At 47.3% G+C, this 25,885-nt stretch overlaps 9 protein-coding genes across 9 annotated transcripts; 4 read left to right on the forward strand and 5 right to left on the reverse strand.

Moving 5' to 3' along the window:
• Nucleotides 1-4: 4 nt before the first annotated feature.
• ONS95_009543 (uncharacterized protein) lies at nucleotides 5-3,068 on the reverse strand. Its single transcript, XM_058503142.1, has 14 exons — nucleotides 2,458-3,068; nucleotides 2,361-2,404; nucleotides 2,206-2,295; nucleotides 2,113-2,154; nucleotides 1,995-2,061; nucleotides 1,899-1,934; nucleotides 1,772-1,848; nucleotides 1,583-1,720; nucleotides 1,478-1,526; nucleotides 1,315-1,371; nucleotides 1,006-1,236; nucleotides 923-951; nucleotides 502-866; nucleotides 5-454 (listed from the first exon to the last, which is right to left on the reverse strand). The coding sequence occupies exons 1-13, from the start codon at nucleotides 2,485-2,487 to the stop codon at nucleotides 779-781; spliced, it is 978 nt and encodes a 325-aa protein (XP_058362076.1). The 5' UTR covers nucleotides 2,488-3,068; the 3' UTR covers nucleotides 5-454; nucleotides 502-778.
• Nucleotides 3,069-4,095: 1,027 nt separating this feature from the next.
• ONS95_009544 (uncharacterized protein) lies at nucleotides 4,096-5,173 on the reverse strand (the record flags this gene model as incomplete). Its single annotated transcript, XM_058503143.1, has 4 exons — nucleotides 4,096-4,329; nucleotides 4,381-4,425; nucleotides 4,481-4,562; nucleotides 4,641-5,173. 4 exons carry the CDS (start codon nucleotides 5,171-5,173, stop codon nucleotides 4,096-4,098), a joined length of 894 nt encoding a protein of 297 aa, XP_058362077.1.
• Nucleotides 5,174-6,057: 884 nt separating this feature from the next.
• ONS95_009545 (uncharacterized protein) lies at nucleotides 6,058-8,617 on the reverse strand. Its single transcript, XM_058503144.1, has 2 exons — nucleotides 8,219-8,617; nucleotides 6,058-8,168 (listed from the first exon to the last, which is right to left on the reverse strand). The coding sequence occupies exons 1-2, from the start codon at nucleotides 8,553-8,555 to the stop codon at nucleotides 7,195-7,197; spliced, it is 1,311 nt and encodes a 436-aa protein (XP_058362078.1). The 5' UTR covers nucleotides 8,556-8,617; the 3' UTR covers nucleotides 6,058-7,194.
• Nucleotides 8,618-10,414, reverse strand: TCA8 (Succinate--CoA ligase [ADP-forming] subunit alpha, mitochondrial). The gene is made up of 6 exons (XM_058503145.1): nucleotides 10,154-10,414; nucleotides 10,064-10,092; nucleotides 9,882-10,008; nucleotides 9,759-9,821; nucleotides 9,684-9,709; nucleotides 8,618-9,632 (listed from the first exon to the last, which is right to left on the reverse strand). The coding sequence occupies exons 1-6, from the start codon at nucleotides 10,312-10,314 to the stop codon at nucleotides 9,136-9,138; spliced, it is 903 nt and encodes a 300-aa protein (XP_058362079.1). The 5' UTR covers nucleotides 10,315-10,414; the 3' UTR covers nucleotides 8,618-9,135.
• A 227-nt stretch (nucleotides 10,415-10,641) lies between these two features.
• Nucleotides 10,642-12,481, forward strand: ELP3 (Elongator subunit; the record flags this gene model as incomplete). Its single annotated transcript, XM_058503146.1, has 3 exons — nucleotides 10,642-10,948; nucleotides 10,996-12,372; nucleotides 12,420-12,481. The coding sequence occupies 3 exons, from the start codon at nucleotides 10,642-10,644 to the stop codon at nucleotides 12,479-12,481; spliced, it is 1,746 nt and encodes a 581-aa protein (XP_058362080.1).
• A 365-nt stretch (nucleotides 12,482-12,846) lies between these two features.
• ONS95_009548 (uncharacterized protein) lies at nucleotides 12,847-17,172 on the forward strand (the record flags this gene model as incomplete). Its single annotated transcript, XM_058503147.1, has 13 exons — nucleotides 12,847-14,093; nucleotides 14,144-14,534; nucleotides 14,582-14,705; nucleotides 14,753-14,869; nucleotides 14,919-14,972; nucleotides 15,021-15,378; nucleotides 15,432-15,556; nucleotides 15,603-16,161; nucleotides 16,209-16,411; nucleotides 16,464-16,890; nucleotides 16,938-16,972; nucleotides 17,020-17,103; nucleotides 17,162-17,172. Exons 2-13 carry the CDS (start codon nucleotides 14,250-14,252, stop codon nucleotides 17,170-17,172), a joined length of 2,382 nt encoding a protein of 793 aa, XP_058362081.1. The 5' UTR covers nucleotides 12,847-14,093; nucleotides 14,144-14,249.
• Nucleotides 17,173-17,545: 373 nt separating this feature from the next.
• ONS95_009549 (uncharacterized protein) lies at nucleotides 17,546-18,865 on the forward strand. The gene is made up of 2 exons (XM_058503148.1): nucleotides 17,546-17,774; nucleotides 17,829-18,865. The coding sequence occupies exons 1-2, from the start codon at nucleotides 17,659-17,661 to the stop codon at nucleotides 18,775-18,777; spliced, it is 1,065 nt and encodes a 354-aa protein (XP_058362082.1). The 5' UTR covers nucleotides 17,546-17,658; the 3' UTR covers nucleotides 18,778-18,865.
• An 87-nt stretch (nucleotides 18,866-18,952) lies between these two features.
• ONS95_009550 (uncharacterized protein) lies at nucleotides 18,953-20,311 on the reverse strand (the record flags this gene model as incomplete). The annotated part of the gene is made up of 1 exon (XM_058503149.1): nucleotides 18,953-20,311. Exon 1 carries the CDS (start codon nucleotides 20,159-20,161, stop codon nucleotides 18,953-18,955), a length of 1,209 nt encoding a protein of 402 aa, XP_058362083.1. The 5' UTR covers nucleotides 20,162-20,311.
• Nucleotides 20,312-23,292: 2,981 nt separating this feature from the next.
• ONS95_009551 (uncharacterized protein) lies at nucleotides 23,293-24,282 on the forward strand (the record flags this gene model as incomplete). The annotated part of the gene is made up of 3 exons (XM_058503150.1): nucleotides 23,293-23,843; nucleotides 23,899-24,203; nucleotides 24,242-24,282. The coding sequence occupies 3 exons, from the start codon at nucleotides 23,293-23,295 to the stop codon at nucleotides 24,280-24,282; spliced, it is 897 nt and encodes a 298-aa protein (XP_058362084.1).
• Nucleotides 24,283-25,885: the final 1,603 nt, after the last annotated feature.

Raw genomic sequence — 25,885 nt, forward strand, 5'->3', positions numbered from 1 at the left:
TGATCCGCATTTGAAGTCTGATGGCTGCGATCTGAGGAGCATTGCACATTGCAAGTTCCTGAATCTTAAATCCACGCGGTTCGATTTCCTCGACATACAGGGAACAGCAAGTGGTGACGAGTCCTCGTGCGCTTCACCAATGGCTCCGTCGTCTGAAGAATCGCCATGAGGTTGGCAAAGAAGGTTATTATTGCTAAGCCACGCCATGCCTGTCTGAAATATCAATGCCTCCGCACAATGTCAAGAAATAATCAGCAGCAAACATCAGACATCAGGGCGAGCACGGTTGCGAGACTAAGCGAGGAGAGAAATTGGTAAGGCTGACCCAGCAAACAAACCTGCGACAGATTAGGTCCACAATGGGATTCAACCCCAAAATGAGGCTGTAATCCGGAGGCTGAGGAATGAAAGTAGCAGAATTGCAATTGTAGAGTGGGCTCAGAACAGGCTTGCGCTGCGGTCGGTTAGACATGGTATTTTGCCTGAGTAGGATCCACAGACGGGAAGGGAGACCGATACAGCTGGCATCTCAGGCTTGGAAACCGGCCTCGAAGCCGGGATATTTGGTGTGCAGGTATTGCCCGATGTAACTTTTGGGTCTAAAATTGGGGTTGTGATATCGAGAAATAACTGAATTGACCCAAGATAAGACGATCAATAAATGAAGATGGTTTGAGGAAAGAAATATCCTTCAATCTGCCATTACTCGAGGTGAGGCGAATAGCAAATGAAAGAGCTTGGAGGAATGAATGCGAATCGTTAAATCATTACATTAATACTATTGAAGCGGTTTCTGGGCGTAAACAACTTTGATCTCGTAGTATGAATGTGTGCCTCGGTCACGGGCTGCCAGTCGTAATTGTGCCCTAGAATAGAGTTAGTTATGCCGTCTCTGGGCCGGAGCTTCGAGTTTGGTACTGACAAGAAAACATGAACTTGAGTCGGTGTCCACTGTGCTGTTATCAGTATCTTGTCTCAGAGACTTATGAGCTCCATGTCACTCACGCTCAAAACTCTGGTCAGAGTGGCTAGTGCGTAGCCCTCGAGCCCGGTATCAAAAGTCAAGAGAGCCCACTGGCCCAGTTCTCGCAATTTAGCATCGGCAGGCCAACCTCCTAGTGGTGTCTTATAAACTTGTTCGACGACGTTCACGAAGCCTGCTTCAGTAATCTTCTGCTTCATGATATCTGTTACGTTGAAAATCTGGCCTGTTGATGCTCCTGCTTCCGCAAAAAGCTAGTCCACGTCAGTTGGGAGCCCTTAAGGATCCACCCCCATTCATCAGCAGTGGAGCTTGGAGTCCGGCGGGCTTACACTTGTGAATGTTTTTAAAGGACTGTTGTCGGCCAATGTGCCGTCGTCAGATTTGATCTGCACATTTATAGGTCAGTATTTGAAGATGCAGTAACATCCTTGGGGCCTCAACCCGCCGAAGAATCGAGTAAGAACCGCTAGTAGAGATTGAGGATATTCATACCTCGATTGATCCTTCCACATGCTCTATCCAGCCACCGGGTTTGAGATGCCTAGAGTCGTGAGTAAGGCGATCCTCCACCATTCTCATCCACGAGGTACGACTTACCTGAATACTTGCCCGTATAAAGCATCCCAATCCTCAATAGATCCAAATAATGCTCTGATATGAATGAAGTCGAAGTAATTCGTCGGGTAAGTCCATTCGTCGCTGGCATCATCGATTTCGAACCTGCAGTTTGGTGGGCTGGCAAATGGATGTTAGCAAGAACCATGAGACTGGAGTACGAGGACAAACACTAAGGATGGTTGAATAGGTGACAAATCAGTTCCTATAACATCGGTATTGGGGTGCTCATCCGCAAAATCTATTGCCTGTCTCATGGCATTAGTTTGTCTATCAATCCGGATGGTGAGGTACAAACCCAAATGCCGGTCCCAGTTCCAATGTCCAAAGCCCTCTGCATCAATTCTAGTAAGCTTCCATAATTCTCAATAAAACGACATGGAACATTTCTCACCTCGATATCATCTTCAATAGGTGCAAGAACTAACTTGTGGTCGAGACATAGCAGGTACTTGTGATGGCTAGTGATCTTGAGTCAGTCGAGTAATACTGACCTAATCGAGATTACTAACCTAATATCAAGATTTTCATTCTGTCTTTCGTCGTTTGGCGCCCTATTTACCGTGAGTCTGGGTTTTCATCGTCATGTTAAGCCAGTATCGTACCAGTACAAGCCGTCTTTGTAGGCATGGTAGCGTCGTCCGTTCTCGATGCGATACTGTGTGATACTGGAATCTACCGAGAAAGTATCTCCCCTAAATGCACCTGAAATGAGCCGCTGGTCCGGCAGATGGATCAAGAATGCAGCTGGAATACGCACATTTCATATTCAGAAGACCGTGACGACGAGGCCACATTCGCGCGCTTTTTAGAATATGTCAGCTGCACTTCCCCACATATTGCATATGCTGTCTTACCACCTCGATCTGCTCATCGGCGTCTGCCATGTCGTGATACTGAGCCAGCAGCGGGAAGTTGTCGTCGTGCTCGTGATTGCAGTCGTGTCTCGCCCCCAAGGCAACGGTTTTCTTGAGGTTACTCAGGTTTCTCAGAGACGAGGATGGGTTTCCCAGCGCTCGGAATCCCGACGACCTCTTCCTCGGGTCGATCCTGGCTTTTAATGGGATCAGACTAGACTGTAAATTGGATACGGGGCCCGCTTCTTGCGCAAATCAGCAGCAAAGATTGACATGGTACAGGGGCTACAGGCCCTGCATCGAATGAGGGCATCCAAATATTCCCAAGAATTCCTGCCATGGGGCCGCGATTGGATCCAGCAATGTGGATGAACCGTTTGCTCGGAGCTTTGATGGTCACACATCAGCCATTCGCCGGGTCGCTGGTACAGGTTCGGGAAGATACCCCAGCTTGACGGGACGGCACAGTTTTCTGTCTGACTATCAATTGCGTCCTGCGAGCTGCAGGAGGCTTACATGCGGAGGGCATGGCACTTTTCCACGCACGCCCGCCATGGCCAAAGCGATGTTTTGATGCCCGTTCCTTGGTGGTGGAATGTCTTATGCTCAAGGTTTCTGGGCCTCACGCGATATCGCCACGGTTTGTCCGGTCAGAACGAGATTGGAAAGCCGAGCAGCTCGGACAACTGAGTGATGACCGTAAGAACTAGGTAATGAATAATGCCATGGCTAACACAAAGTGCAAATTCGAACAAGAGTATATAATCCGCCACCTATTTACTTGCCGTGAAAAAGGCACAACTATATCAGCCAGCGACGACAAAGACAAGCCGTGAAGATATGACCACATATTCCGCTACTCGCTAAACTTTCGAGCGGAAGGCTGGAACAGGAAAGTGTTTGTGGCTTGGGCTGAGAGCATGCCTTACTTCAGGAGTCAATGCCAAGAAAATCAAAACTATATGAGAGGTAGTACAGCCTATATTACAGGACATATCTGCATGAAAACCGGTAACACGCCTGCAAATAAGCCCCACAAACTGACCGAGCAACTTCATTGCGTCCCGAAGAGAAGCATCAGGGGTATTGATAGATGATAAGGGCGTCGACACGCCAATCAGTCGAGGGCGAGTTGGTTACTTGACGTGTCGAATGTTTGTCCATACCCGGGGTCACACACGGATGTCCAACAAAATACTCTAGATTCTGCCAAAAGAGCCCCACGAAATTGGTATTGCCAACAGAAAACCGGGGGAAGAGGAGCAGGGAATGATGCACCGACATGGAGGCTGAACGAATCTGAGATGTAACTTCACAAACGAAAACTGGCTGCCAAAATCCTGAGTTCGAAGCTACCCAACCCATGGATCAATTTGGGCATTTCATTTCAAGATAACAGACAGGAAATATAAGAAGAAAGTAACTGTACGCCCCTATCTAAATTCCCAAAACCGCAGCTCAAATATACAGTAGAAATAAACGTTTCGTAAGAGCGTCATCAAGTAGCCAAGTCAGTCGTATCTTCCCAACAGCAATACCCAAGCGATAGCCAGCCGCGACCACATGCGCAAGCAAATGAAAACTTTCGGGTGTGTTGAAGCCAGTTCTACCAGCTTCTGTATTGTATCCAATGTTTCATCAAACATCCTTTACTGCTGCAAACCGTACCTGGATGCGGCTATCCTGCTTCTGCACGTTCTCCTTCTGCACCGACCCGAGCAGCTCATCACGAGACTTGTCACCTGGAGCAGGACAGCTTTCATCTTTTTCTATTGAAGGAAGCATGGCACTCGTGGCTGTCGGCGACATGGGTTCTGCTTCTGGTTCGGGTGTGTGCTGCTGAGTGAGAGGCGACGAGGGTCGTGCAGATTTCTACCAAAAACGTCAGCAAAGACATACAGTTCATGTGGACAGACGACTTACCCTGGAATCAGGTCGTGGATGAAAGTGCGAGCGGAACTTTTTAGGCTGGGTGTTTGTGTTAGATCACGACGGAGGGCTGAGCGGCGAGTTATGGACTCACCATTGCTTTCCTCATAATACTGCTTTTACTGCCGCCGCTTGCAAAGCGGTAGTTCGCAAGACTGGACGCGACATCGGTTTTCCTGCATTCATCACTCTATCAGCACAAATTCCCGGAGTCGGACTCCACAATCGTGAGTATGGAAAAGAGTCAAACAAACCTCGACAAAATCTCCAAATGCATAGCCTGCAACCCACGACTAAGTTCTTTCCTCCTCTCCAATCCCTCCATCGCCTTGCCCCTCATCAACCCAATCACATACCGTCCATGACTCTTCCTCCTTTCCCTCAGCCTCCTCTCCACCTTCCTCCCCATACTCCCCATCCCACCAACGGCAGCCTCCTCATCCAACGCATCGCCCTCATCGGGCTGCATGATATCCTCCCACGCGCTCAGCGCGATTCTGATCCCGCAGTCTAGGTCCTCCGCTGCCTTGGTATGCTCCATGTTCGCGATTCTGACGGACTCCTCGGAAGTGAAGGAGTCACATAATATGTCTTTGCGGATTATGTCTGTCTCTTGGGCGAGGTGGCGGGCTTCTTTCGATAAGCGTTCGAAATCGGTGAGGTGGAATCCGCGGGTTGTGTACAGCCGGTAGAACCATATGCTGCCGAGCACGAGAATGATCAAGCTGAGGATGCCAACAATAGAGAAAAGTACAGGCCTTGTGGAGCCTTGGATAGAGGCTCCCATGATGTCGGAGGAGGGCTGTTCGCTCGCTGTTTAGTCGGATTTGAGCGAGGATGGGATTCTGGTTTGTCGATAGTCGATTTCCGTTTGGTGATGATTAAAAAATACGTGTCGAAAAGAGCTGAAATACGGAGCCTATTAGGTACGTGCCAAATCTATATGTTTAATATCGTATGTTGTGATGTTCGCTTGGCGTTTTTCGCGAGGAATGGAGTGGCGTTTGAATGCCACCGTGTGGTGGATTTGTGTTGTGACTTGAGAATGGATGCAAGACATCCTCGAGGCTGGAGATACCGAAAATTTCTTTTCGTACTGTTGAGTTGTAAGATTGTTGGATAAAAATATTTCGCATTTGCTTGATGCAAGGTCAACATGTTTGTTGGTTGGAAGCGTACCATAAATATCAGGGCGATGTCAACAATGGTATCAAGGGATGGAGACATGAATTGTTGGAATTCAAAAATAGAGAAAAACTTTAAACCTATCTTTAGAATTCTACGAAATCCAGCCATCAAGCACCAATCACTCCACATCTACCGAGGAGATGTGCTGCCGCAAAATTTATCCCAGTCCCTGGGTTTTGAGCGTCATCCCTTCCCATCTCGGGGTCGGCTATTTCGACGATCTACATATTTTCACTTCGCCGAGCATTTAATCTCTCTGTTATCGTACCACGGTAGAGCCTCACACGTTCTTTCAGATAACTGGACAAAGGATCGCACTTGAGTAAGTCTGATACGTTACTTTCCATGCTCATCGAGTCATTACCTACCTACCTTATGGCATGCTATTCTACTAACATCACGTGATAGCATAAGAAGAGAAAGAATGAGGTGGTTTCGGCAGTCCGACGCTCTTCAACGGGCTCACGGAGTTACTGAGTGGATAGGAAGAAGACGCCTGCGATAAATACTGCTTCGAGAAGATGAAATTTCATACGGTACGTAGATAGTAGATCTGCGTTCCCCCTTGCTTTGCCATCACGGCAAGTCCAGGCGACTTCTCTAAGCGAGATCCAAACATCCCGAAACAAGGACATCGGTGCGCCCGGCAGCAGAGATAATGCTCACCTGCCTTCGTTTAGAAGCCTTTCAGATAAGAAGATACTAAAATAATAGCGAGTGCATGCCTACAGACTCGATCCGCTTTGTAGCGAATCGAGTATTTGAAGTGTAAATGAACACCGCTTCCCCTTTCTGCGAATATCTAGATTGCACGAGAAAAGGAGCTTCTCACTCTCTTCATGAGCCGTCAAAGTGGTGCCAATATCTCATCATGTCATTTTATCCTCCTATCACGTACAATTTGTACGCAGCAGAACATGCCAGTGTAATCTTGCAGCGCTGTTTGAATGCTGATCCGTCGTTGACTTTAATGTCGAGGGCATGAAAAACTGTTGGCGGCGCCTGGATCTTTGAACAAAAGTACTGCTCCATGGAACTGTGCTCAAAATGAAACACGCGCCAACGTCCTTAACAGGAGATACTTCCGCCTTCTACAACCGTGATCGACCAGTTCCCGATAAGAAAGCTTGAGAACGAGAGGATGAGCATCTCAAAACAGTCATGCGTGGTTAGGAGACAGAAAGGCGATTCAGGAATAGTGTGAATTCCTGGTTGGCAGGAGAAGAGACCTGACGTGGGATCGTAGTAGCGCAGAGCGTTGGAAAGCGTATGGAGTGATATGTCCGATCTATCATCCAATTAATCTTATTACTTGATAGTCTGCTACCTGTGACAAATTTTCTTATGGATGGTCATGTGGATCTACTTCGCGCATGTTGGCTTGAGGACTTCTCATTTCGCAGTGCTTTCCTCATGGGCGGTTTCCATAATCTGTGTTCTCGAGTGACAGTTGACAATGCTCATGGAAGTAAGTTTTGAGAGATCGATTAAAATTTCATTATCTTTAACCTTAGCCTCCGCGACGCCCATGCTATGCACGCTCCTCCCAAACGCCACGAAGAAGAATTAAAATCTAAGAAGATTAGCAATCATACACCAGAACTTGGAACAAGAAAAAGCTTACCGTATCTCGTAAGATCCTGCTCTTGTCATATACCTCACCCACTTGACCGAGGAGTAATTACTCTTCTCAAACACCTTCAAATATCTTACAAGTAACCCTGAACTCGTGAACATCAGGAGACTGAAATTCAAGCTCAATGGCGGCCTCGACCAGGCCTTTTGATTCGTCATACTCGTCAGGGTCGCCTCCGCACTCAAGACAAACTCATTCTGTCCAGTAAATCTGGGGATCTTCCACACGATGTTATTCTCACTTGGCTCGTACTTTGCCTTTCCTTGTGTACATCTCTCTGTGATTTTCGCTGTGTTCAGTGGTGTAGGTACTCGCACGACAACGTTCGTTGCAAATAGCTTGCTTCCGTAATTGGCGCGAATCGCTATGCTGTATTCCACTTTTGTCTTCCCGACCTCATTGACAATGGCATGGACCTTGAATGGCAAGTTGACATTTTCTGTTGCTCGGTACCGCATCAACTCGAACTCTCCATCCGGAGGAATGAAGGAGATGATCCTGTCTGTATCAAATTTCCCAAGCTTGACGCACTGATGGAACTGGCAGTCCTCCAAAGTAACACTCCCAGCCGCAGCTTTGGTCGCTTTTGTACCCAGTCGATTTCCAGACTCCAAAGAAGAAAGGTTGTCTCCGTCCAGCAGTAATCGATCATTGAGTCCGAATTTGCATTCTGGTGTTCCTGTCAGATATGCGCGCATAACGATTTGTCCGTTGACATCTGCGCGGAGGACAGTGCCGGTAGCAGACATAAGGAGATTAACGTCTTCGATCACATCGACAAATGCTTCGTTTTTGCGGTATTTGACGTCTGCTTTCCGCCACGATAGTGCGCCGGTTGCTTGCATAGTGATCTTGGCCGAATCCTCCATCGTTCGCTCTGACTTGACTCCTTCGGTGGTAATGTACATCTTGAGGGTATCTGTTTCGGTGTTTTGAGGGTACCCAAAGTCCAGAATCTCTGTACAATATTGTCAGAACCTATACCTTCATGTTCGGATTCATACTGACCATCTAAAAGCTCGTAGACCAGTACGAAATTATTCTTAACTGCCTCTTCATCGAACTTCCCAAAATATCCCTTTCCCAGCGCAATCAGCCTGTACAGGAATTCGAAAACCAGCGCTGCGTTCGCATTGCTCTTGGTGATTGCAACCAGGTAGATATTCTCGTGCTTGACATGGCTGAAGGTTGTGCTTCCTAATGTGAGGATTGGAGACCGAACTTGGGCATTGGAGATGACTTGGATTCGAAACACGTCTGCGAGGCGTGGTCTGCAGTCATTGCGGAAGGCACGGAATATCAAATTCTCTCCCTTCTGATTGAAGATCAATATGCCGGAAAGCATCTTGAATTTGAGGTTGAGGGAGCTGTGGTCGGGATGTGCTTGTTGATTTGGAGGTTCCAATGTGGGGGAGCTTTGAAATGTCCCAGCCGGGAGATGCCAAGCTCTCCTGGAACCAGACCTGTCAGGGGCAAGACAGTGCAGGCTACGATACGAGGCTGACACTTTTCGATTCAACCTCTACTATGGATCAGATCATTACGTCCTGTTGCTGACACACGTTAATGATGTGGAATAATCTATACACAACTCAATCGGGGATTGCAATCAATACATTCGGGTCTGGCTGCCTTGTCCTCACCTCACTCATTGAAAAGAAATCTATGGCATATCAGGGGTTATTTACTAGCTGTACAGGAACGAGGTATTGTCCATAAAACACATGAAAGAAAATGCATTAACGCTCCATGTGCCTTCCCCATCATCTAATTCACAAGGTATCCTTAAATCAAGTCACGTCGTACAAACTCTCCATGCAGGGTCTTTCCAAGCATTGCTGGGCTTCGCTCAACAATAACACCAGCAGCCTCAAGGGCAGCAATCTTGGAATCAGCTCCTCCCTTACCACCGCTGACAATGGCACCTACGAGAAGTCAATATAACAGAAATAGAAAGACACAATCGAGCTGAACTTACCAGCGTGACCCATTCTTCGTCCGGGTGGTGCAGAGATACCAGCAATAAAACTGACAACAGGCTTGTTGGCAGTGTTGTACTCCTTCAAGAACTCGGCAGCATCCTCCTCAGCAGATCCTCCAATCTCACCAATCATAATGATACCATCAGTCTCCTCGTCCTCCAAGAACACCTTCAAGCAATCGATGAAGTTGGTTCCAGAGAATGGATCACCACCAATTCCAACGACGAGCGATTGTCCCAGGCCAGTTTGTGTAGTTTGATTGACAGCCTCGTATGTCAAAGTCCCGGAACGAGACACGATACCGATACGACCGCGCTTGTGGATGAATCCTGGCATGATACCAATTTTGCATTGCCCTGGAGCAATAAGACCTGGGCAGTTAGGTCCTACCAAACGTGTCTTTCCTTGTGTCTTCAAGATGTCTGTGATTCGGACCATGTCTGCATACTCGTTAGCCCAGGAGGATTTTCAAGGAGAAAATCAATGCATACCATGCTGGGGAATACCCTCCGTGATGCTAAAAGTGCGGTTAGAACGTCCTTTCACATGCCGAGAAGGATACCTACCAAACGACCAGAGGAATCTCGGCAGCAATGGCCTCTTCGATACCGGCAGCTGCAAGAGGAGGTCTGTCTAATGTTAGCCAGATTGAAGCTTGAATTGATGTTTGTTGACTTGGGAGCTTTTACGGGACGAAGATGGCTGAAGCAGTAGCTCCAGCTTGCTTCACAGCATCTGCAACATTTGCAAAGACAGGGAGACCCAGATGTGTTTGTCCAGCCTTCTTAGGATTTGTTCCACCAACCACTTGTGTGCCTAATTCCTCTATCAGATATGCTCTAGCTGTTCTCGAGTGTTTCCGAACACGTACCGTACTCAATTGCTTGTTGCGCGTGGAATCTGCAGCATCTCAATCAGCATCAAATCCAATAGCACTCTCCATCACCTGTCCAGTACTCACGTTCCCTGCTTTCCTGTGAAGCCCTGGTAAATGACCTTGGTGTCGCTGTTAATGCGAAGGTTCTCAGCAGTCGCAGCGTATGCAGAGGTCGAGGTGGAATAGCCCTGTCTTCGCACAGCAGCTTGCAGAGCCGGTCTGGCACATCTGGAGAAAGCCTGCATCTTGCCTGGGACAATTGATGTCAGGAAATAAAGCGCAGAGTAAATGGAAAGAATTGGTTTGGAGTTGGAATAACTTCAAGGGAAGAGCCGGAGCTTGGCCTGGCAGGGCCGCGAGAAGAAAGCTACACCGGGATTTACCGACAAGATCCCTGAAATTATTTTGAGAACCAAGAGAGAACCAAGAACCCCACCATCAGTCCTTGCTGGCTCGCAGAGCACAACACAAATAGCATAACAACTTCACGACGACGACGACGACGTCTGATCTTCGCTCACAGCGAATTCGACATCTCTGGTCGGTAGGAAGGGGAGAGCATACTTGGAGATATGGCGACCGAAACGTGGACGATGACCCTTTCTGAGAGGCAGAGAAAACCCAATGACCCCAACCTGCCTCCAGAGAACGAACGAGCATTACGAGCTTGTTCGGATATTGTCAGCTTTCTAGTACAAGATCATGAAGCTCAACAAGATCCGTCTGCTCCTAGGAAAGATGTCAATCTCAATAGTCTGCGCGCAAAGATGTCCAAGAAGCACAGATTAAGCAACATGCCACCACTAACTGCTATTATTGCTGCTATCCCAGAGCATTACAAGAAGTACATTTTGCCAAAACTGATAGCAAAGCCCATTCGTAAGTATTTGCCCTCCATAAACACGCTTTCTGCTGACCATTCTCAGGGAGTGCATCAGGTATTGCGGTAGTGGCAGTAATGTGCAAGCCCCACAGATGTCCTCATATTGCCTACACTGGAAATATTTGTGTCTATTGCCCTGGTGGACCAGATTCCGATTTCGAATACTCCACCCAATCATACACGGGTTACGAACCTACGTCCATGAGAGCTATTCGAGCACGATACGATCCATTTGAGCAGGCAAGGGGACGGGTAGATCAGATTAAGTCCTTGGGACATAGTGTGGACAAGGTTGAATATATTATTATGGGAGGCACTTTCATGTCTCTGGCGCAGAGCTACCGAGAGAGCTTTATCTCACAGTTGCACAATGCTCTTAGTGGATACCAGGGCAATAACGTGGACGAAGCAGTGGAGGCTGGAGAGATGAGCAATATCAAATGCGTTGGAATCACAATCGAAACTCGGCCTGACTATTGTTTGGCAACCCATCTGACGGACATGCTGCGATACGGATGCACTCGTTTGGAAATTGGTGTACAGTCTCTGTACGAGGATGTTGCTCGTGACACGAACAGAGGCCATACAGTAGCATCTGTGGCGGAGACTTTCTGTCTTTCAAAGGATGCTGGATTCAAAGTTGTCAGCCATATGATGCCAGATTTACCGAATGTGGGCATGGAGCGAGACTTGGACCAGTTCAGGGAATATTTCGAGAACCCAGCTTTCCGAACAGATGGACTGAAGATCTACCCGACCCTCGTTATTCGGGGTACTGGACTGTACGAGCTATGGAGAACAGGAAGATACAAGAATTATACACCCAATGCTCTCATTGACATTGTAGCCCGAATTCTGGCCCTTGTTCCGCCCTGGACTCGTATTTACCGAGTACAGAGAGATATTCCTATGCCTCTAGTCACGTCAGGTGTCGAGAATGGAAATTTGAGAGAACTGGCACTGAGCAGGATGAAGGATTTCGGAACAACTTGCCGAGATGTCAGAACCCGCGAAGTCGGTATCAATGAAGTCAAGAATAAAATCCGGCCATCGCAAGTCGAACTGGTCCGCCGAGACTACACTGCAAATGGTGGTTGGGAGACATTCTTAGCTTACGAAGACCCCAAGCAAGATATTCTCATTGGACTTCTTCGTCTCAGAAAATGTTCCAAGAAGTACACCTTCCGCCCGGAGCTCGTTGATCAGCCAACTAGTCTCGTTCGCGAGCTGCACGTTTATGGCTCTGCTGTGCCCGTCCATGCTCGCGATCCACGGAAGTTCCAGCATCAAGGATATGGTACTTTGCTCATGGAGGAAGCCGAGAGAATCGCAAGAGATGAGCACGGCAGTACTAAGATCAGTGTTATCTCGGGAGTGGGGACGAGAGACTACTATAGAAGGCTTGGATACTGGCTCGATGGTGCGTAAATTTTTTGAAGTTTTGATAAGTATGCTAACAGTCCCTAGGCCCTTACATGAGCAAAATTATTAAGCCAAGGGATGAGGGCGATAGCGACGATGACTTTTGAGCTAGGAATTATACCCAGAAGAGCTACGATATAACGTCTACTCACCATTTTAATGGCCCAACACTGACGAGTAAATGGTCAGTGGTGCTGAGGCAAGTCCAGACTCAAGGCAGCTGCCTATCATGATGCACTATGGCAAGCTCGTATGGCTGTCAATCCCAGGAAACGCCATGGAGCCTTCGCTCTTACACAGTGTCACCACTAGAGGCCTCGAGATCTTCTTCGCTCCGCAGATGGACCTGTGGCTGAACCCAGAGAACTCTCAAGCCAAGCCTCTCTACAGCTCAATGCTAGATGCCCACGTTGTAGGATTCAATCCACATACTCACATCTTTCAGGACCGTGAGGGCTAGGATCACAGACCAATACATTTTGCATTTTAGCATTGATCTCTCTACCTTCTTTGCTGTCACATATTGCTATTTCTTAATGACGAGTTTCAACACGTCCGTGATCGGTACCGAGAAAAATTCCGCTGTTGAAGGAGTTGGCCAAGCGGCCGTCCATTCTCAATCCTATCTTGAAAGATCACCAGTGTATAAAAGTCTCCTCTGTTGATTGAAGAAATAAGAGTTTGGTTTTGGCACAACGAAATGGAATGTACTGGTGAGGCTCGACCAATACCTAGTAAAGTATCTCTTTATAACTACACGTGCCAGTATTGACCAGGAGATTTCCCCGTAGCAGCCTCTTTCTTCCATCTTCAGCAAACCACACAGGCGCTATCCTTTCGATATTGCTAGTCGCTGACCGGGTAGCAGGAACCGGGTCATCACGAATTATATTACTCTCGCAGTTCAGGGCCGTTGATCAATTTATCGCGATTGAATAAGCCCCTACGAAGGATTTTCATCTCACGGAAATGTCTTATTCCACCATTCGCCATCCATTTTTCTACACCCACCTTCAGATATATTACAAAGCTCGCGCGCTTCAAGTACCGAGGCGTGCACGATGCGAGGAAGGGCTAAACTTAGTTTTCTGGAAATCGGATCTTGGCTGTTACGGATAAAATCGTCGGCTGAAGCAGCCGGAACGACATCAATCAGGACACTTCTCAACCCCAATATGTCAGATCACGCGGAAGCTTTCTCAGACGCTGAAGCCAATAGGAAATACATCGTGCCTCAAGCCCTAGTTCGGTACGGACCGAGAAGTCCCGTTGTGTTGAGCCAGAGCACGGAAAGGCGAATTTAATGGCCGTTTCTACCCCAGATTTGGCGACAAAGCCGCAAAGTCGTGAGCAATGCGGGGTGCCTTGCAGTATTCCGTCCAGTACTCGATGGTAGATCGGGCAAGGAACAGGGCACAAAAGGATGCAGATGCTTTCCAGCTAGGGTTCACGTCCCTGTGTTCCTTAAATGAGTTAAGATGAGTTGGTAAACTAAATTCTCGGATCCAGATTGAGAAACGGGGAGAATATATTATATATGTCTCATTGTATCTTGAAGGCGTAAGCTTTCTTTCTCTCCTGGTTGTGGCCACCGTTTCTCCATTTCTCCCATCATGTTTCTCTTTCAAGGTGCGGCCTTGCTGGCTGCCAGTTTGCTTTCGAGCTCTGTTGAGGCTGTCGCCTCTCAAGCTTTCACCTGGAAGAATGTCAAAATTGGAGGTATGAAATCCAGTCTGTATTTCGGTGACATCATTGACACGTCGATCTAGGTGGCGGTGGCTTTGTTCCAGGAATTGTCTTTAATCCCACCACCAAGGGCCTGGCTTATGCTCGAACTGATATTGGAGGGGCATATCGTCTCAATGCCGATGATTCATGGACTCCATTGATGGACTCTGTAAACACCTCCAACTGGTCAGTCGAAGTCCAATGAATACCTGCCACCAAACTTACCGAAGTAGGCACAACTGGGGCATCGATGCACTTGCAACTGATCCTGTCGAAACCAACCGCCTGTATGTTGCTGTTGGGATGTACACCAACGAATGGGATCCGAATTTGGGATCTATACTTCGCTCCACTGATCAAGGAAATACTTGGGTGGAAACAAAACTTCCGTTCAAAGTTGGCGGGAACATGCCCGGACGTGGCATAGGCGAGGTGAGCATGCAATTCCAGCAGTGTTGGCTACTAGCTAAATCATTAAGCGTCTCGCTGTTGATCCGAAAAGTAACAACATCATCTACTATGGAGCAAGAAGCGGCAATGGTCTCTACAAGAGCACAGATTTTGGTGCTACATTCTCGAAAGTCACTGCTTTCAAATGGCCTGGTAAGTTGTAATCTCGAGTTGAGAAGATGTGAATTAAGCTTTCCAAGGCACGTACTTTCAGAATTCGTCCAGCTCGTACACCTCTGACCCTGTTGGCATTGCCTGGATCACATTTGATACGACAACCGGAACCAAGGGATCTGCCACCCCGAGGATCTTTGTCGGTATGTTCCCCATAGTCTTCCACATACCACAGTCAATCTAATAATCCAGGCGTTGTTGATGCTGGACAATCCGTATTCAAATCTGAGGATGGTGGTGTCACATGTAAGTTGCTCCAATGTATCTCTATTTTCCAAGAGCTGATCAATATAGGGGATTGGGTTTCTGGAGAGCCTCAATTGGGATTCATCCCACATAAAGGTGTTCTCTCGCCCGCGGAGAAGGTATTGTATGTATCATATGCCAACGGTGTTGGACCATACGATGGAACCAATGGCACAGTACATAAGTACAACATCACTTCCGGAGCGTGGACCGACATTAGCCCAACTTCTCTTGCCTCGACGTACTATGGATATGGTGGTTTAACTGTTGACCTACAACGACCTGGGACTCTGATGGTTGCGGCACTCAATTGCTGGTGGCCAGATGAGCTTATCTGGAGAAGTACGAACGGTGGAGCAACTTGGTCGCCAATCTGGGAGTGGAACGGATACCCCGCCATCAATTAGTACGTTTTGCAGCAATGGTAATGTTAGCCACCCATGTACTGACATGAAACAGCTACTACGGCTTTGACATCTCTCAGGCTCCATGGTTAGTTGACAGAACTTCAACGGCAGAGTTTGTTGCCAAAGTAGGATGGATGGTAGAAGCGCTTGTGATAGACCCATTTGATTCAAACCACTGTGAGTATATCTTGTCGTTGTTGGATGCATGATCTGAGATATCTAGGGTTGTACGGGACTGGAGCGACGATTTATGGAAGCCGAGATCTCTTGAGGTGGGACAGTGTCCATAATGTGACCGTGAAGTCTCTCGCCAACGGCATCGAGGAGACAGCAGTCCTTGCCCTTCTCGTTGTACCTGGTGGCCCTCCTCTGCTGTCAGCGGTGGGAGATATTGGAGGCTTCACTCACACCAGCTTGGATGTCGCTCCGGATCAAGCATGGCATACCCCAACTTATGGTACAACTCGAGATATTGATTATGCCGGTAACAAGCCCGCAAACTTGGTCAGATCTGGAGAAAGTGATACCTCGATCAACGTGGCCGTCTCATTCAACTACGCATCAACTTGGAACCCATACTACGGCGCATCTCAAAGCACTGGTCCTGGAAAAGTTGCCATTTCAGCTGATGCTGATAGCATCTTGTTGATGTCCTCCGCGAATGGACCCCTCATTTCGAAGAACACGGCTACGTTCAGCGCTATTCCAACTCTGCCGTCGGGAGCAGCAATTGCATCTGATAAGAGAAACAATTCCTACTTCTATGGAGGTTCAGCTGGCAGGTGAGTTGTTCATCCTCTTCTTCCCTCCTCTCGCTTACCAAGAACAGTGTTTACGTTTCATCAAACGCCGGTGTGACATTTGCTAAGACCGCCACCCTGGGTGCCTCAACTGCGGTCAACCAGATCCGAGTTCATCCAACTATTGCAGGTGACGTGTGGGTAAGCACTGATACTGGACTCTTCCACTCCACCAATTTTGGAAGTACCTTTACCCAAGTCGGAAGCGGCGTGACTGCTGGGTGGAGCTTTGGTAAGGCTGATAACAATCATGAATGCCTCTTCATACTAATACAATCCAACAGCTTTCGGCGCTGGCGCAACCGCATCAGCCTATCCCACAGCTTACGGATTCTTCACCATCTCCGGCACAACCGCTCTCTTCAAAACCGAAGATGCAGGACTCAACTGGGCTATGATAAGTGATGCCGCCCATGGCTTTGGCGCTGCATCTGCAAATGTTGTCGGTGCTGATATGGCTACCTACGGTAAGGTGTATGTGGGTACCAACGGTCGTGGAATTTTGTACGGAATCGCTTCAGGCAAACTCCCTCCATCGACAGCGACAGCTTCGGCTACATCGACAAGCAAGGCTACATCTGGATCGAGCAGTGTCCCAACCACTGTCCCTACATCGGCAACTTCTAGCAAGTCTGCTACAGTCATTACTACTACCAGTTCGAAAACTTCGACAACATCGAAGACCAGTACAGCGGCCACAGCAACGACTTCGTGAGTATATCATTTGGACGCGAGAGACGCGGCTGACAAATAAGCAGTTCAACCATTGCACCAGCTGGGCCATACGGACAGTGTAAGTGAAACTGCAACTTTTGTTTGAACATAACTGACAAACAATAGGCGGTGGAGGACCAGGTTACACTGGACCAACTACTTGTGTCGCTGGCTGGACATGCAAGTACTCTAACGATTTCTACTCGCAGTGTAAGCAATTCATGAAAATCTTCACACAATCGCCATGGATGATATTGACTTGACATAGGCCTGCAATGAGCAATCGCATAGTGTGATTCAGTAAGAACAGGGTACGCTAGCTGTATATAGCGGAGATGTGAGTGAGGAATTGTATATACGGGGTTTGAGGACGATCAAAGTCAAATTTGTTTCAGCTGTGCATATTTACCATATCTACTCATTCACATCTATTTAGATTTTCCCCTTCCTCCACCCATGTTATCATCTCTATCTTTCCAAAGCAAACCGACCAAGCGGTCAAATAGCCTGATGCTCGCTACCACAATCACTCGGTGTTCATTGCAAGCACCTTGGTTATCTAAAGCTTTTGCGGTACTCAGCTTATGACCGGAAAGAGACTTCTGATGGAACAAAGATATTTATCTAGAGGCATCTGAATGCAAATGTGTACCGCCGCACATTCCTCGATATCCTTCCTTTGTTTCTCTCCCCAAGTTCGCAATCTCGAACCATTCGTGAGCTCCCATCGTCTTCCATGACATACAGTAGCCATAACTGCTCAGGATGAATATGCTGTCTTTCCAGACATTTCCTGCAGAGGTTCTGTTCAAGATAGCCAGGAATGTGGGCGGCGACTACCTCCGAGCTCGAGTCGACAGAGTTCTACTTTGTAAATCATGGTGAGATGTTCAAGTACAAGAATACCCGGAAAATATTAGACTGATAAGACCCAGGTACAGCGTCACTCAATCAGTCGTTTGGGACGACGTTGATCTCTCAATCAAGTGCTTCGAGCGATATTTTCAAGCCCCTACCAGCACCCAATCTTTCATCCAGTCCCGAGTCAAATCTCTCTCGATTTCGGACGTCTACGACAACAACAGTACCACACTTCCTCAGCTCGCAGAGAAAGGAATCATTAGCCTGGAAAGCTACCTCCTCGCCAAACAACGCACTCTTCTCCTTTCCCGCAACATCACTCTGGGTAATGCCGTAGCAGCCTTTTCCACCAGCCTCCGCCAGATGCACAAACTGCAAACCTTCACTCTAAGATTATCTTCCGGATCAACCATCTACATCGAGCCAGACAATCAAACATGGATAGACACCATAAGATGTCTAATCACATCCCTACCAAAAACACTCACAAGTCTCACAATCGACAAGCTAAGCCAAACCTCAGCATTCATTGCTGGCCTTAAAAATCCCCACGGAGTCTGCAACGTTGTGCTAGCCAAAGACTCACTCCCCTCTCTCAAACACCTGCGGCTCCGAATACACAGCATATGCCCCTCTCTCTTCTCTCCTGAAACCATCGACTCACACAGTCATCTTGAAACTCTCGTCATAGCTCTCGAGACATACTCCCCGCAGCTCGTAGCGGTGCATCATGCTCATCAATGTACACCGCCACACCGGTCAGGCCGAGATCTGTTTGTTGATATGGTGGAGGCTGCGAAGAAGGCGGTGGAAGCGAAGTGTTTTCCGGATCTGAAGACGTTGAGGATTCTGGGATTTGATTTGCAGGCGATGGCGTTCGTTTCGTGTGATGTTGTGATAGGCAATGAGGTTAATGTTCCGGAGGGGGTGGACTGGGATGATGTGGATTGGGAGGGTCGAGGCAGGGTGGAAAATGATTTAGAGTTGACTAATTCGGATACGAATGGTTTGTTGGAAAGTTAGGAGATGGCCGAGGCACTGGGGGCAATACCATAGCACTGACGGATCAACTAGCTCTTTATGGTTGAGAAGCGCACTGGTTGTATTTGACCAAGTCATCTTATGATTCTTTTTTTTTCTTTTTTTCTTTACAGATATCTGTCTCCAGTCAGTATGCCATAATCCATATACGTCTACTCTACTCTGTATGGATCGGTGCATTTCTGTAAAACTCCACAAAGTCCCTAAACCTCGCTCTACTCCCATATATCTGCTGCATGACCAGTCGTACATCTGTCAAAGCCCTCGAGTGATGACTATAATGACAACTGTAAATGATCTCCCACCTCGGTGTTCCAATCAAATCCGAGATCAACGGCATCTCCACATCCCTCCTCCCCTTAATCTCCCTCTTCCTCAACCCATCTTTCAGCGCCTGTCGAAAGTTTCCTATCCTAGTTGTCACTTCATGACTCGCACCAAGAAACATCGCAATCTCAGGCATGACCGTGAATCTCTCAACCGGCACAGTTTGCACCTTCGACCAGTCGATTATCCCCGTGATGTTGAGATCCGCATCTACGAGAATGTGCTCAAAATGCAGATCAACATGGCAAAGTGGGAATGGACCATGACTGAACTCAGGGACAACCATCGCAGGGACCGCTTGTTCGAGTATCCATGCTGCAGTCGCCCAGTCATCGTCGCCTTCGTGGTCAGATTTGATCAGTTGTGTGTGGTTTTGCCGGTGGGTGTAGAAGTATTCGAGAGAAGTGGTGACTGGTTCTCCGCCACCGATAGGGGAGATGTATTCTTCCAAGTGGGTTTTATCGGCACCGAGTAGACGACCAATGGTTGAGAAACGAAGCTTACTCAACTGGTACATGTATTCCGCCAGTTGATCCGCAAGAGCAGCCCATTTCTTTGTCGGAATCGAGTTCTTCGAATCATGATCAATGATCCTACCGGGTAACATTTCCATCAAGACATATCGGAACCCAAATGCATTCGAGGGAGATACATCGTAGCCATACACTTCGGGTACTGGGATGTTTGTGTTGACACGGATGTATGTCATTGTTGCGACTTCGCTGAGTATAGATTCCTCAACCTCATCGCGACTGTCACTATCGTTGGGAAATCGTATGCGAACGATCCAAGATATTCCATCTGAGAATTTCACTTCCAAGACGAGATTTTGCATACCGCCTGCAAATCGAGTGGGATCGATGGTGCATTTCAAAGAACTGGAGGTATTCTTGTTGTCAGTCTCTGCGCGGAGTTTGAGTGCAGTGCTACAAAGGATAGGGAAGTTGGCCGCCGCAAGTAGCTTTGCAATGCTTTTGGTGTGTTCTTCATTATCTTCCCACTTCTGGAATGATTTCCAGTGATCGACAGAGCTTGCCATTGACGCTGGCTGGTGCCTGGATGTAGGTATCTGATCCCTGATACAAAGCGCTGGAGTACGAACTTGCAGTTCAATGGCGGAAGAGAATGAAAGGAGGGTTTCTCAACAGATATGTTCCGCTATTTCAGTTGTTCGCCTCGTGAACGGTTGGTTTCGGAAGCTGCAGCAGGCCACATGAGCGAGTATTGGAGACAGAGGTTTCTTTATGACTGCGAACAAGGACTGTCGTACCGTGAAGAGTGAAGTCTCGAACTCCAGAGTTCTTTTAGACTTTGGGTTTGTGCACGAATACAAATTGATGATCGCATGATCCGAGTCATGGTGTTCAATTAAGGACTTGGCTTGAAGAAAGACATGAAAACAAAGCAAGTTATGTTCAGCGTATTGAGGGAAAAATTGCTGCTGAGTTCCGACAAAAGCAGGGTGCTAACAACTCCCCGAGATGTTCTATTACTTGCAATGGAAACTATTAAGAACATGAAAAATTCGGTTCAAAGCAGACCAGAGACTGCCACCATAATGTTTCAAGATGTATACCCTCAGAAGCACCCAGAGAGTGCCAAGAGAAAATGCCTCATTGTGTTAGAGATATATGTGGACGATGCAAACTCATGTTCATCTGTTCATTAAGCTTCGTTCTGCCTAACCAACCCCAGAAAATTCAGTTCTCACAAAAACCCAAGGGCCACCACGGAACGGTCCGAGCAGAAAAAGCCAGCAGCCATAAGATATAATGGCGTGAGCAAAAGTGGAGATGACACGACCGAAAAGCCGACGACCAAGGTGTAAAAAACTTCGCAACAATTGAAATTGCTCTTGGAAGCGTCGAAAGCTCCCTCCATGCATTTGCTCGAACCCATCTTGCAGACTTCCGAATTAAAGGACTACAAAAGTCAAAAGCACCGGTATGTCTGTCTCCATTGCCACAACCACATCTTTTACCACATTGTTTTATCTGATCGCTGACCAAATGACACTGTCAACAGAAGTGGGGAATGGAGGGCAACGGAAATGGCTGCATGTAATTGACAACTTCGCTCTGGGTAGGTGCGGCGTTGTACATGCATCAAATGAAAGCATTTGAAGACTAGGAAAACAACTGAAAACCATGACCCATTATACGGTCCCCTTTCCAGATAAGGAAGGAAACCATATCTCGTGTTGATCTGATTCTAGTCTCAGCTCGTTCTCCACGGCAGTATTACTAGCATCAAATGTAATCCAATAGCTCTCTGACTAATAATTTTACTTTTATTCCTCTCTCTTTCCTTCTCGAGCGTCTCTCCTACTCCAGGTCTCCCGTCAAGGTCTCTTGTAAGGTCAGGTCTCCCCCCTCCAGGTAGGTCTCCCTTCCCTTTCTCTTTGCCGAGTGTTCCGAAAGTATATATAGTGTCATGAGTAGAAGAGGGTCTGTGTTTTACTTTGCGTTTAACTCGAACCATAGAAGGTCTGAGCTACTTAAGCCCTCCTACATGCCCCTGACACGCCAGTCTGTCTGCATTTTTCTTGACAAAATTACTGCAGGCTTTGTCTGAATTTTGTCTACAGTTTACTCCTACAGAAAATACAGCCAAAATGCAGACAAACTACAGTAGCTATCTGTATAAAGAACCCCGTACGGTGAATGAGTGTCGGCAGAGGGTATTCTCTGGTTTGGTTCCGGTTGCTAGAGAAAGCCAGCTTGTGATGACCATCAGATACAGCTCCTTGTCAAAACGAAAGGCAACCAAGAATGGACAACTTTGGCAATGATCAATCGCGACACAGTCTGGGAAGATCATTGCTATGAGCTTTTTGGGTAACGTTCACAGCCATGGTGTTGGTTTGGTTCTTGAGGAGACTTGATGCTTGCCAAGTGCAGTTGTTGATGAAGCTTTGTTGAATTTGTTGGACGAGGTCTATTTAAAGCCGGACTTCTTTCTTGTACCAAGATTAGCTCTCTCAGTGTTTTTGGTACCATATAACACAACTATATTCATAACTTTGGAAGTTTTTGGGCGTTCGTCTTAACATTGCTGCTCTTCTTGCTCAAAGTGTCCAGTGGTGGGGTCGGTGGATCAGCCGTACTGCCATGGTTGGAAGGAGCCCTGATGATGTTCTGTGCAATAATTATGCCCAGAAGTGAAATTCCGGCTTTGAGTTTTGGAGATGTTGCGACCTCGAATTCTCGTAGGATTTCGAGGTGCATACATGTCTGTCGAAGATGTAGCCGAGAAGTATGCTTTTGAACACGAAAATGCGATATACGATCAACTTCGGCTGTATATTTTGGAACGGTCTGATGAATCGAAAGATGGCATGACTGGTGCTTTCAGCGAATAGCTTATCCTCCGCCTTCGTAGGTGCAATCTCTGCTTTAATGGGTCTACATGCACAGCTCACCTATTTTCTAGCTTTGATACTATCTTCTAGGATCGAGTCCTGCGCACTTTGACTATCAGACACAAGATCCAGCTTCTTAGATTGTATAAGCGCAGCGCAAGCCGTGTCGGCGACAGTTTTGCTTCTTCCCTAAGGCGGTTCTCCATTGAAATTTGTAGCATACACTTCACTCGATTAAGCTCCTTGTTCTATTCTGTACCAAAGTGAGATGAGATCCTCTATTTCCATCAGTTTCGGAGTATCTTTCGAGTATGCGATGTACGTACATTCAACGCTATGTTGGACATCATTTCTAGCACGTGTCTATCTTCGATGCCGAATTCCCGGGTACTAGTATTCACTTCCGCAATCTTTCATTCTGAAACTGGCTTGGCATCTGTAATAAAACAATCTGTTGATGTGAGCGAAGCTTTCTGTACTTTGGACTTGGAGCTTCTGGGTTTCTGGTTGAGCAACTCTAGAAATTTATATGTCAATCGCTCAATGCTGATTGCCGTGCTAGCTCAGGCATTAGTATCTTCATTCTTTTCTTGCTGCGTTAACCTCCAACTAAGCTTTGTCGCATTCATCATGCATTTTCTAGACCATCATTGTGTCCTGTGTGGTCTTTGTTTTGATTTGCATTCACCTCTCGCTTAATTATAGCCTAGTTTTCTTTCCCACCTCCTCTCCACGTCTATATCAAGAGCATCTCCACCCTCCACGAAACTTTCTTCCAGAACAACAGCAAAAGACAAACAACAGTCAAGATGGCTACCCAACTCCCAGAAATGGAGAACGAGATCTCCTCCACCACCCTCAAAGGCCCCGATCTGAGGTTCCGACGCACTACGTTCTTCAAAGCCAGCCTCCACGAACTCACTATCACCACCTCAACCCTCACCTCCTGCATCCTAACCAACAGTACGATCTCAAGCTCCACCATCAAGGACTGTACCATCTCCAACTGCAACATCGCAAACTCCACGCTGGTCGACTGCAAGCTCACCAATTGCAACCTGCAAGAAAGCCCCTTCGTCAAATCCAAGTTGTCAGGATGCCAGGTTACGACTTCATCTTTGACATTGAGGAAATTTCCGTTTGAGCTGAGAGGCATGATATTCAAGGATTGTCTGAAGATTGAGGGTGGGAAGAGTCCACAGTTGATCGTTGCGTTGAGAGGCGACAAGGAACTTTATGAGCAGGCATTGGAGGTTTACTACAAGGTGAACTACCTCACCCTGCCGAACGATAACCAAATCGAATATCTTGAGAGAATATCTGCAAAAGCTCTCTCTAGGGTGAGCATGCTTAGAGTTAAGTAAGGAACTGTGATCGAAGCTCTTCTCAAAACAAGAAGTCTAACAGTCTTACAGCACGCCTCCCGAATACGAAGCAATTAAACTCCTGTCAAAAAAGTCCTCCGTTCGAACAGCTCTCGTGGTTAAATGTGAACATTTTCGTTCTCTGTGGACGGTCAGTCGCCTTATCGTATTCTTGGGAACCATAACGAAGCTTGTTCTAGAACTTGACACAAGCTGGCTGGGAGAGTATTACCGGGATGAATGGCACACAAGACTTGGCGTTAAAGGGAATCCCATCGATGGTGAGATAGATGGTTTACGCAATCTTTGGTGCTGGCAGGCCGAGGAAGGGAAAATCCTTGAACTGCACCTGATAGGTATGTTATCGTAGATAGGTGACTACATTTCTACACAGTTTTTGGTTGGCTATCGCCAAAGATTCAAGCACTGGCATGATTCAGGAAAGCCTCTAAGGAATCCAACGGTTGAGATCTCTCGCAACGCACCAGTTAAATCATCAAATTTCCCACGACACAAATACTCAAACTAAACTCAACTCCCTGTTTGATCCCCAATGATGACGCTGTGCTAGATCTCTCACTCTCAATCCCAATTTCTACTTTATCAAAGCACATGCCCGGAGGTTCCAAGTACTGATCCTGTGAGAGATGAAGTGGAGCAGAGAGCTGGACAGCGGAAAGACTCTGCTGATTTTTCAGAAAGAGATTTTAAGGAGAGGAGTTAGATGGTAGAGGAGCAAGGTTCTTAACACAGATAACAAGCATAAACAGACTCCTCTCTTTCCCTTTCTCTTTCATCTCCTCACATCTTAACTTCTATCACTAATCATCCACCAATTATCACTGACCTACAATTAGATTCACGAACCTCACCCACCTATTATTTCAAACAGTCCTAATTCTAACAGCTCACTGGTATTTACAAGATAATCCGAGTTAAAGACTCCCCGCCTGGTACAGCAAAGCTGCGACGACAATCCATAGTTATACTTGCCGACTGCGGTCTACGATTGGATTTTAAAAACGCAGGATTGAGCTGTACGATGTTTTCATGCCCCTGGTAAAGGAACAGAGTGCTTGCATATGGAATTTTTCTTGAAGTATAGAGAGAAGTGATGAGAAGACACTCTCTGTCAACTCTATACCTCGCCTGTCTATTCAAATCCTCCTCTCATCCTATCCCTTTCAATTACTCCCTAACAGTGCTCACCTTCATGGTTACCTCCCTCGTCTTCCGCATCTCCCTCCCTCATCTCCCTTCCACCCACTCAACTTACCCCAACCCAACCCAACCCAAGCCAAACCAAACCGAAGATTCCGCATCATCCTCACAGTTCTGCTGAGATGAGATGATCAGCACCTCCCTAAATGCCCGCCTGTAAATATGTATCACAGACTAAACCAACCCACCCTAAACTATACCAGACCAAGCCATTTCTCTCAAATCATCTCACCACATCATCTCCACCACTCAACTCAAAAATACGAACCCCTCCCTTCCACCTTCCACCTTCCCCACTCCCCCTCCTCCCATCTGTCTACATCTATCCAACCTATATATCCCACCCAAAACCAAAACCAAAACGAACAGTAATCCTCCCCTCCCACCTATCTACATCAAGTTCCATCCCATCCAAAAACAAAACAAAACAAAACGGTAATCCAATCGAGTCCAATCCATCCAAAACAGTCCAATCCAACCGAATCCATCCCAACCAACCCAGCCCCCCCCCCCCCCCCCCCCCCCCCCCCCCCCCACCCTCTCTCTCTCTCTCTCTCTCTCTCACTTACACCCACACACTTACACCCACACCCACAGCAGAGCATCCTTAAAGCAAGGATATGAATTCCAGTTCCTCTACATTCATATCATCATAATTAATATAATACTAGCTTCCTATTCTCAGAGACACAGGAGCTACTTCTCACAGACAAAAGGGGCTAGCTAACTTAGCTTTGCAGCAGAGCAGAGCAGAGCAGAGCAGCACAGATGAGTTCCAGCCCGAGTGCGAGTCGAACTCGTGATAAACCAGGGCTGC

Source organism: Cadophora gregata, assembly GCF_030347475.1.
Source record: "Cadophora gregata isolate MNR1 chromosome Unknown scaffold_3, whole genome shotgun sequence".
In the NCBI taxonomy this organism is placed as follows: domain Eukaryota; kingdom Fungi; phylum Ascomycota; class Leotiomycetes; order Helotiales; family Ploettnerulaceae; genus Cadophora; species Cadophora gregata.

What these genes read in the sequence shown, in the direction of transcription:
- ONS95_009543 (XM_058503142.1), bottom strand. Translation starts at nt 2,487, where the DNA reads ATGGCAGACGCCGATGAGCAGATCGAGGTG. An exon ending in TTATACGGGCAAGTATTCAG is followed by an intron (nt 1,527 to 1,582) that starts GTAAGTCGTACC and finishes TCACGACTCTAG; the next exon opens with GCATCTCAAACCCGGTGGCT. An exon ending in ACTCAAGTTCATGTTTTCTT is followed by an intron (nt 867 to 922) that starts GTCAGTACCAAA and finishes ACTCTATTCTAG; the next exon opens with GGCACAATTACGACTGGCAG.
- ONS95_009545 (XM_058503144.1), bottom strand. Translation starts at nt 8,555, where the DNA reads ATGCTTTCCGGCATATTGATCTTCAATCAGAAGGGAGAGAATTTGATA. An exon ending in GGTCTACGAGCTTTTAGATG is followed by an intron (nt 8,169 to 8,218) that starts GTCAGTATGAAT and finishes AATATTGTACAG; the next exon opens with AGATTCTGGACTTTGGGTAC.
- TCA8 (XM_058503145.1), bottom strand. Translation starts at nt 10,314, where the DNA reads ATGCAGGCTTTCTCCAGATGTGCCAGACCGGCTCTGCAAGCTGCTGTG. An exon ending in GCTTCAGCCATCTTCGTCCC is followed by an intron (nt 9,822 to 9,881) that starts GTAAAAGCTCCC and finishes AACATTAGACAG; the next exon opens with ACCTCCTCTTGCAGCTGCCG. An exon ending in GAGATTCCTCTGGTCGTTTG is followed by an intron (nt 9,710 to 9,758) that starts GTAGGTATCCTT and finishes CCGCACTTTTAG; the next exon opens with CATCACGGAGGGTATTCCCC.
- ONS95_009549 (XM_058503148.1), top strand. Translation starts at nt 17,659, where the DNA reads ATGAATATGCTGTCTTTCCAGACATTTCCTGCAGAGGTTCTGTTCAAG. An exon ending in GTTCTACTTTGTAAATCATG is followed by an intron (nt 17,775 to 17,828) that starts GTGAGATGTTCA and finishes GATAAGACCCAG; the next exon opens with GTACAGCGTCACTCAATCAG.